This window comes from Arvicola amphibius, chromosome 14 (assembly GCF_903992535.2).
Source record: "Arvicola amphibius chromosome 14, mArvAmp1.2, whole genome shotgun sequence".
NCBI lineage: Eukaryota > Metazoa > Chordata > Mammalia > Rodentia > Cricetidae > Arvicola > Arvicola amphibius.
The window spans coordinates 5,467,544-5,476,106 of record NC_052060.1 but is presented as its reverse complement, the minus strand read 5'-3'; the positions used below and the strand labels follow the sequence as shown (position 1 = coordinate 5,476,106).

Below are 8,563 nucleotides of genomic sequence, written 5' to 3'. Positions count from 1 at the left end.
CCAATTCTCTGCCTTTGGTCTTCTTGACTCTTTCCTGCCCCGAGTGTCATCTTTACAAAAAACAGAACGTTATACCTCCCCACCCCCCACAGACCCTTTAAGGCTCCTGTTGCATACAAGGCAAAGTTCATGCTCCCGGGTGAGGAGTCTGAATTTAGTGCCTGTACAGGCTCCCCTGCAGTCTCTTTCCTCTGTCTCTTGCCGTTCAGTCCTTTGGGGCACTTAAAACCCCCTGCGCTCTTTCACACCACCGCGCCTCTCTCTGTTCTTAGAGTTCCCTCTGCTTGGAAGATCTCACCTTCCCTCCTTCCAGCTGGACCCACTTAACTTTTTATTTTTTTGCAGTGCTGGTCCTGGAACCCAGGTCTGTGTCAAGGACCAGCCTCGACAAAAATACCTCTTGCCAGGGTAGGAATGTGGGAACTTGGAAATATAAAAAATGGATATGGAGATACACAAAAAAATAATAAGACAGAAACCATAGAAGGGAGGGCATTCCAGTGATAACTGAAAATTGCCTTCGTTTATTTTTCCATAGCTTTTATACCCAATGTAAATGGGGGTGGGGAGAAGGTAACAAAAGATTTTATTAACATGATACAAAGGACAACTCAAACAGTCAATTGCTCTAACACTGAGACATCACATCATTAGCAATTTGATGTCTAGGTAGCGAAGCTGCTCTAGATCACATATCCTGAAGACCGCCCCTATCCAGGTGACCTCATAGTTACAGAAGGAGGAGCAGAAGTACATTTGTATCTTCTGAAGGGAGCCAGGGGAAGGTGAGATAATCCTGATATGGTGCTCTGGGCTGCATCTCCAGGTCAGTGACCCTGTCTTGCAATGCAGCAGACCAGACTCCTCATTTAGTGCCTGGCACTTGGCAGGAGTTCCGGGTCCTCTGTTGGTGCTGGTGGGGGGAGGAGGTGCACTGGAAGATTGAAAAATCAATTTGACAAAAAAACTTTAAAAAATTAATTATTTTATGTGTATGAGTGCTTGGTCTGCATGTAAAGTACCATACGTATGCCTGGTACTCTAAGGAGGCCAGACGAGGACATCAGATCCCCTGAGACAGGAGATACAGATGGTTGTGAGTCACCATGTTGGTGCTGGCAGTCAAAGAGCAGCCAGAGTTCTTAACTGCTGAGCCATCTCTGACCCGCTGACAATTTTGATTCCAACTATAGAAGGTTTTGGGCTGATTACGGGATGCTAAAAGTGCCTTCTTCTGCATCTGCCATCTGATTCTCGGGGACCCTGTTATGTGGAAGTTCCAGGCAGGCCAGTCCTCACCATTGACTTTGCTGAAGGCGTAGTCATTGCTACTGGGATGGCTTTTCCTCCAGCTGCAGCTGAAGGAAAACACCTGCAAGAAAAAAGTGAGCTGAGTGCTGAGAGTCAGGACCAGGAGAGCAGGAGGAGTGTGCTGAGGGCGTAGGCCATTTGCCTCAGCTTGCCCATCGCGGTGCAGGTCTGTAACCTTCACTTAGGAAAACAATTCCATTTTGTTCTCTTTCTCTTCATCCATGTCTCTAGCAGGTACCCAGTTCCACTCCTCGCAGGGATAGACCCCAGCTTGGGACTAGATCATTAGCTCTCCTCTTCCCTCCCCTTCCCAGCCTGAGGATGAGGATGTCATTACCAGAGGACTTGGCATAGACTGTCTGCTTGTCTCTGCTCTGGGCGATGCAGGACATGTATAGCTTCTGGTCTTCAATCTTTTCTACTTGAATGTCCAGAACAGCCAGAGAGCCCACGGGGATCAAGCTGGAAGAGGGGGCAACTGAGTTCATTTCCGTACCTGCTCCCCACTTTGGCCTCCCTCCCTTACCCTGCTTCCAGGTTTCACAAGCAGCCCTAGGTTCAGGGGCTGTTTGTTGGTTCCTGGTGTTGAATGGCAGAGGCTGATTTCTGGCCCAGGACTAGAGAAAGCTTGGCTAGCCAATGAGACTTGCAGAGCTTACACAACCCCATGATAAAACAGAGCCCTGACCTCAGCCATGGCCCGAGAAGTCACACTTACTTTTTAAATCTGATGTTGAGACTTAGTGTGAATAGTCCTTCTCCAGCCAGATAAGCAGTTTTAGAAAATGTCTCATCCATCATGGCTGCCAAAGACCCTCCATGGGCAAACCTGGAGATCGGGATGGGGAGTAAGTGTTAGGGCAACTAGATAGGTCCCCTCTTTGGGATGCTTCTCCCAAAAACCTCCCAAGCTTTTCTCTTTCCCCTGAGTCCCCCAAAAGTAAATCTTCAATCTCAGGCAGCTAAACAAGAAAGGCACACAGAGCTCATCCTAGGGGCTTCAGTAGGTCAAAAGTAGCTGAGCGTCCTTCCTCTTTGCTTCACCGAAACAGCTATTTTATCGCACTGAGAGAATTGTTTTTCCTCACAAGATTCTATTTAATAGAGACGATTTTTTCTGATTCATCACCTAATTGCTGACTGCAGCTGCCACTTTTCAGAAAACCGTGTACATTCAAAGGAGTGGAAAAAACCCTGAACCTTTGGATTAGTCTTTTATTGTTTTGCTTTTTGAGACATGATCTCACTCGAAATCCTAGTCTAGACTTGAACTCATGACAATCCTGCCTCAGTCTCCTGAGCTCTGGGATCGGAGGTCTGAACTACCATGTTTAGCTTGATTTAGTGTTTGAAACATGAGCTTGGGCCATCTCTTGCCCTACCAGTCACTCAGCGGATGCTGGACCTACAGTTTCAAGGCAGGCTAATTAGCTTATGACTTGTTAAAGAGCCAGCAAGGTAGGCTTCTGAGCAACCCTGCCTGGAAAACACCAGAGCCCATTTTGGTGCAATAGTGCAGACATTTGATCTATTTCAACTTTGTGAAACCTTCATTGTCATTCATGCAAATTGTGTTCATGACAAGGCTTTGCCACTGCTGGTTAGGACAGGGGAGAATACCAAGGCACCCTCAGATAATAGGCAAATGACAGAAAACAGATCTGGGCTTTGAAAGAAAGTGCAGCTCATCATGGACTCAGGCCAGCTGCTCTCGCTGTTCTGCCAAGACTGCAGGGGGATTCTCAGGCTCTCCCCCCTGCTTTAGGGGCATCATACCACCTGGCTGGACTCCTGGTTCTGCCACTCACAATCCATGTGTGCTAAAACAGCTTGCAAAACCACTCTCAGCCTTCATTTTCCCACCAGGTACTGGGAATAAGAACTACCATCTCATCGACTGAGTTCCCCACATCTCACGCCGTGAAGAGAAAATGAGTTGGTGCCAAGACCTGCTCTTGCCTCTCTGTGTTCCCTAGCCAGACAAAGGATTCACTGGCAAAATGCTTGTTCTGCAGAGTGGTTCTTAGCCAGTGGGAAATTCCTTCCCACTTGTATTGCCGGGGACCCAGTGGATATTAATCTCTTCTCTGTACTCTCAGCCCACTCAGTGTTGGGTCATCCACTCTGCCTTTTTCTTATAGCTCAGCACCCCTGAACGGAATGCATCCACATTCCCTCCACCCCATCTCCTTGTTTCATTTGCAGGAGGGAAGAGGTTCTTGGCCTCTTAGGACTTTTGTTTCTGGAACATTCTGAAGCTTCAATAAGGGCATTCTTTATACAGGCATAGTAGAGCCTGGGGAAGCTAACTCAGATTGTCCTCACAGGCTTAGCATTGAGAAGAAGTTCCTTGCACCCCATTTTAGGTCTTTAGAGACTCCAGGGCCTGGTGGGTGCTGGACCCACCCTGCTGAGTCAAACCTGTGAGGAATCTGTCCTGGCCTGTCTGAAGCCTTACCCTGGTGGCCCCTCCAGGTAGGGGCCTGGCTGGAAGAGACAGACTGACTTCTTCTCAGATGGGTGGAAAAAGATGACATATTCATAGCCTTGTCCTTCTAGCAGGATACATCTGGTAAAGATGCGCCAGTCCCGTTTGTCTGGGGAGAGAGGAGAGATTTGAAACAGAGACACCTCAGGGTGTGGGGACCTGTCAGGGCATAGCATTGTGAATTCAACAGGAGCAAGGGGAGAGGACCAGACACCCCAACCCTGTTGCTAGGGAGCATTTCTACAGGGGAGGAGGGGACAAAACAAGCTCCTTGTCTGTTGTCTTCAGAGAGCCTGGGTCCTGCAGGGATAAACACCCATAAAGTGCAGGTCTAGGGAAGCATTCTGCCAACTGAGCCATTTCCTCAGCCCGGAGAAAAAAATTTTTCCCCCTTCAAGACAGGTTTCTCTGTGTAGCCCTGGACATCTTGAAACTACCCTGTAGACCAGACTTGCCTCGAACTTCCAAGATCCATCTGCCTCTGCTGGGACTAAGGGTAGGCACCATGCCTGGCTTGGTGTCTCTGCTTGGCTGGTACCATAGGTCCAAAGGTCACCTACTAGTTCTGTTATTTATTCATTACTGAGAAGCACCCAAATGACTGAATGAAAAGGAAAGAAAACATAGAAAGACGGAATGACAGACAGACAGACACACACACCTACACAGATAGAGGAGAGCAGGGCAGGGTAAAGGTGGCAGCTCTGTCAATCAAATTCATTGTATGTCTCCGGGTACCATTCTGCCTAGCTGAGCAGAGGTGGCAAGCTGAGACCTGTAGTAGGTAAGAGAAACCCAAGGGGTTTTACAAGGATGGGAGGGAAAGGCTGGGACAAAACTAGCTGAGGGAAGAGCCATTGGTGAGATGCCAGAAAGAGCAGAGCCCTGTACTGGCAACTCTCCAGCTGGACTTCAGCTGGAAGCAAAGATGCCACTCGGGTGTGCTCCCTTTACACCAAGTAAAGGAGCCAGGCAGAGAGACCAGTGCGGGTAGGCTTCCCATCCACAGCCAGTCTGCGGAGGAGGGAGGAGCAGAGCAGGAAGAGCAGCCCCCAGTCTTGGGGAATGTCATGCAATTTATTTTGATAATATTTTCCCTCTTTCCTTTGGAGAAAAATTCTTCCTATGTAGTCCTGGGTGGCTTTGTAGCCCAGGCTGGCCTTGAGCTCTCACATTCACCGGCCTCTGCCTTCTGAGTGCTGGAATTTGTGGGCCACCATGACTAGTCTTCCTGAATGTTTTCAAACCAGGGAAAGGCGTCAAGTTGAACTCACTGAGGGTTTCAGGCAGGGTCCCCCACTGTGGGTAGAGAAGTGTGTGTGTGTGGGGGGGGGGGGCAGAGATGTATGTGTATGGAGGGGTGTTTGTGTGGGGCTGGCAGAGGTGTGTGTGGGATGATGGAGATGTGGATAGGTGGGTGAAGGTGTGTGTGTGTGTGTGTGTGCTTCTGAACCCTTTCAGAACTGGTCTTACCTGAGTCAGTTACCAGCCCTAATGGGAGCTTAAGCCCTTGAATATGTTCTCTGTTGGACTTGAAGGAGGGTATTTTAATCCACCCGCCTGACTTGGTTTTTTCCAGAAATTCTTGGTACAGGTTCAGCATATCTGGACACCAGCTGGAGTTGGGAAGGGCATAATCCTTTAAATCTGTTTTCTCTGGACAGAATCTTGCAACCTAGGCAAGAAAAATCAGAGTGGTATGATGACGTCTTGGAAGGTGGGGGATTGTTCTTGGGCTATCGGACCATCATTTAGTCTGTTTCTGGGTTTGGGACATTTGAGTCCTGTCTGCTGGAGTGTTACCTGAAGAAAGAGTCTATCTTCCTTGTAGGGGTTTGGAGACACCCGTGGATGAGTGGCTTCGGGGTGTTAAGGAAGTGGGGATGTTGGGATGGGGATGAGAGCTGGCCACTCCAGTCACACTGTGCAGAGGAGCAGCTTATGGGCCTGTTTGGCAGCTTCTCTGAAATTCTTTCAGGCCCCAAGAAAGTGTACTATCATGGCCAGGGACAGGGGCAATGTGGCCATCCGCCACATGTCTTTCATTAGTCTCTTCTGTGGGTAATAAACAAGACGACAGGCCTTTGTCTGGGGATACCCTACTATCTGTGGCAGTGTGAACCCTATAAGAGATTTGCTAGTGGGTACACAGGATTTAGGTCAGGGTTTGTCCTACTAGATTTATTCTGGGATATGGCTTAGTAAGTACTCCAAAACATTTTCCCTTTGCTAAACCAAACAGCTCTGTATCAGCCTAGAAATAAGGCAGGGAAAGAGAATTGAAGGTGTTCGAGCTCTACGCCCTTAGAGAGGAAGGGCGCCCATCTCACTCCTTGGGAACTTACCAGGGAGTCTGTGGATGATCCGAATGCTGAGGCCTGGTGGAGTCTGGGCAGGAGATGGGTTCTCAGGAGAGCTTTGTGGTGGGCAAGTCTTGCCACCCTCTGGAAGCCTCTCCTTATCATGGCTGAGTGTCAGGATCCCGGCTTTGCTTGGATAGATATAGAGGCTGCCTCCCGAAGACAAGTGAGTACCAGGCAGCCGTGCTTGGGCGATGGTGAAATCACCTCTCACCAGGTGCTTCTGACGCAAGCAGGCTTTCTTCTAGCACGGAGAGCCCACTGGAGAGAGGATGATTGCACAAGAAAGGCTGGACTGGTCCAACACCCACAAGCTTGGGGCCTTTAGCTGGTCCCAGAGCCCTGCCCAGAGCTGGGGAAGGGAAGATGCTGCTCGAACATGAACGGGCAGGAGGACTGGGTGTGCTCCAACAAGTAGTGCGGGGGAACTCGGGGCCTCAGAGAGCTGCCCTACCTTGTTGGGAGCAGAAGTCAAGAAAATTTCCAGAAAGATCACAGTTCATCGTGTTAGAATTCAGATTGGACGGCAGCACAAGGTACAATCTCTGCAGCAGCCCCTCCCCACCTACATGTACTGACGGGTGCCGTATTGAGAACACCGTGTATTGAGAACACCGTGACTCGCTAGCATTGGGGGAAATCTGCAGGCTCCAGCACATTCAAAGCTTACGGATGGCCACAGACCTTCCCCCCCACCTCCCCGTTCTTCTTCCCTGATGCCCGTAGGGAAATCAGAGAATCTGGCTACTGCCTCATGCTGAGAATGCTTCTTCTTCCAAAGAGCCCTGAGAAAGGGACCCCACTTCTGTCTCCTGGATCTGATTCTACTTCTGAGAAGAATCTGCCACACTGTCCCTGAACTCTCTCCTCAGAGCTCCTACCATTCTGTTACCATCAGTCTGGCCATGGCAGATAATGCGTCGAATAAACTCCAGGCTCCCAACAACCCGTCTCATTGTTCCTCTTGGATCCCACTTCTGAGACCTTTCCCATCTGTCCCTCCGTGGGAGAGTGCTGACGGAGCCTTTGGAGGATGTGCTCTGTGGCATGATTTTGAAAACTCTGGTATGTTCTGGGGACTCAAAAAACAAAGAAACAAACAAAACCAAACAATAACCAACAAACTTAGTTCACAGCTTTAGACATGTGCCTCTTGTGTCCCAGGCAAGAATTAGCACAGGGAGACCTCTACTTGCTGGCTCTCTTGGCTAGTGATAGGAGTCAGGGAGGGGGTTAAGAGGGTACAGGAGATCATTGAGCATGGGACCTTGTGGGCACTGAAACTCCAGGGAAGGGGTGAAGGCAGCAGACAGAGCTTGGAATGAGGCGAGACAGGCAGTGGAGGCCTTGCCAGGTACAAGCACTACAGGAGCCCACCAGAGATGACCACTCAGTGTCTATTCCAGCTGGCTGGGACTACACAGGTATTTAGGGACCCAAGCACAGCCTCAAACATTTACACCAAGGGGCTATTAAAGGTCAAAACTACATCCTGCTATCTTTCTCAGCACTTGCAGGGGGAGGTTTGCACAAGCAAGCGATTTAACAGAAGCTAAGATAAGTTATCTGAGACATCTTGGCCTTGGGTCCTAGAATGGAGTTGAGCAATTTTCTGTGGGGGATTCTCCATCAAGGAGCTCAATTTTTTTTTTTTTTTTGGAAACCAGAACATTTATTTTATGACAGATTGAAATCCTCAAGATGCACTGGATGCTGCAACAGCTGCCCTCTTGGGTTTAGGGGTTGTCCCTTCACGGAATCCATGTCTGAATCTTCGGTAGACAATTTTTGGGTGCCTCCTCCGCCCGGTCCCGGTAGTGTTTCGTCTCTCAGCCTTGGCACTCCAGTTACACTTTCTCTTGCGCTTGGTATGGTGGCCGCATTTGCCACAGGTAGACTTCTGAAGGTGGTAGGCCTTAGAGCCACAGTGGCGGCACAACGTGTGCATCTTGTTGCAAAGCTTTCCGAGGGATGACGTTCCTTTCGTCATCTTGCTTCTGCCACCGAGGCCAAAGAGGTCAAATTTTTGATAAACCTGAAATGACCACAGCAAAAATGCAAGATGGTGGATCCTCTGCTTTGTCTTGCCCTGTCACACAAGCAGGGCTAGAAACTCTGGCACTTTATGTGAGTTTGAGAGACTTAAGTTAGACTCCCTGGTAAACAGATAGATAAGGAGAGGGCTCCTGTCTAGGTTATAAAGGTGATGAATTTCCAAGATGGCTGGCATCTTCCTCATCTTCCTGACTTCCTGATGAAAGGCCTTGTGGGTCTCTATTTTCCACCAATCCCTGCTGATGAGCTGGTTCAAGGAGTTCGAGACTGGGATTGAACATGTCACAGCTGTAGACCAAGCAACCATCCTATCTGTCTTCAAACTGACCCACCCTAGACGGAAGGAGTA

At 49.3% G+C, this 8,563-nt stretch overlaps 2 protein-coding genes across 3 annotated transcripts; both read right to left on the bottom strand.

Moving 5' to 3' along the window:
• Positions 1 to 479: 479 nt before the first annotated feature.
• On the bottom strand, positions 480 to 6,396 carry Them5 (thioesterase superfamily member 5). 2 transcript variants are annotated; one of them, XM_038312125.2, is made up of 7 exons: positions 6,145 to 6,396; positions 5,273 to 5,474; positions 3,770 to 3,908; positions 2,030 to 2,140; positions 1,649 to 1,773; positions 1,300 to 1,372; positions 480 to 934 (listed from the first exon to the last, which is right to left on the bottom strand). In XM_038312125.2, exons 1-6 carry the CDS (start codon positions 6,262 to 6,264, stop codon positions 1,329 to 1,331), a joined length of 741 nt encoding a protein of 246 aa, XP_038168053.1. In that variant the 5' UTR covers positions 6,265 to 6,396; the 3' UTR covers positions 480 to 934; positions 1,300 to 1,328. The 2 variants fall into 2 exon arrangements, with proteins under 2 accessions (XP_038168053.1, XP_038168052.1); XM_038312124.2 differs by having other exon boundaries at positions 480 to 1,372.
• Positions 6,397 to 7,855: 1,459 nt separating this feature from the next.
• LOC119801492 (60S ribosomal protein L37-like) lies at positions 7,856 to 8,149 on the bottom strand. The gene has a single exon (XM_038312126.1). It carries the CDS (start codon positions 8,147 to 8,149, stop codon positions 7,856 to 7,858), a length of 294 nt encoding a protein of 97 aa, XP_038168054.1.
• Between the last annotated feature and the right edge of the window lie 414 nt (positions 8,150 to 8,563).

What these genes read in the sequence shown, in the direction of transcription:
- Them5 (XM_038312124.2), bottom strand. Translation starts at nt 6,264, where the DNA reads ATGATAAGGAGAGGCTTCCAGAGGGTGGCAAGACTTGCCCACCACAAA. An exon ending in AGGGCTGGTAACTGACTCAG is followed by an intron (nt 3,909 to 5,272) that starts GTAAGACCAGTT and finishes CTCTCTCCCCAG; the next exon opens with ACAAACGGGACTGGCGCATC. An exon ending in AGTCTATGCCAAGTCCTCTG is followed by an intron (nt 1,373 to 1,648) that starts GTAATGACATCC and finishes TTTTTCTTGCAG; the next exon opens with GTGTTTTCCTTCAGCTGCAG.
- LOC119801492 (XM_038312126.1), bottom strand. Translation starts at nt 8,149, where the DNA reads ATGACGAAAGGAACGTCATCCCTCGGAAAGCTTTGCAACAAGATGCAC.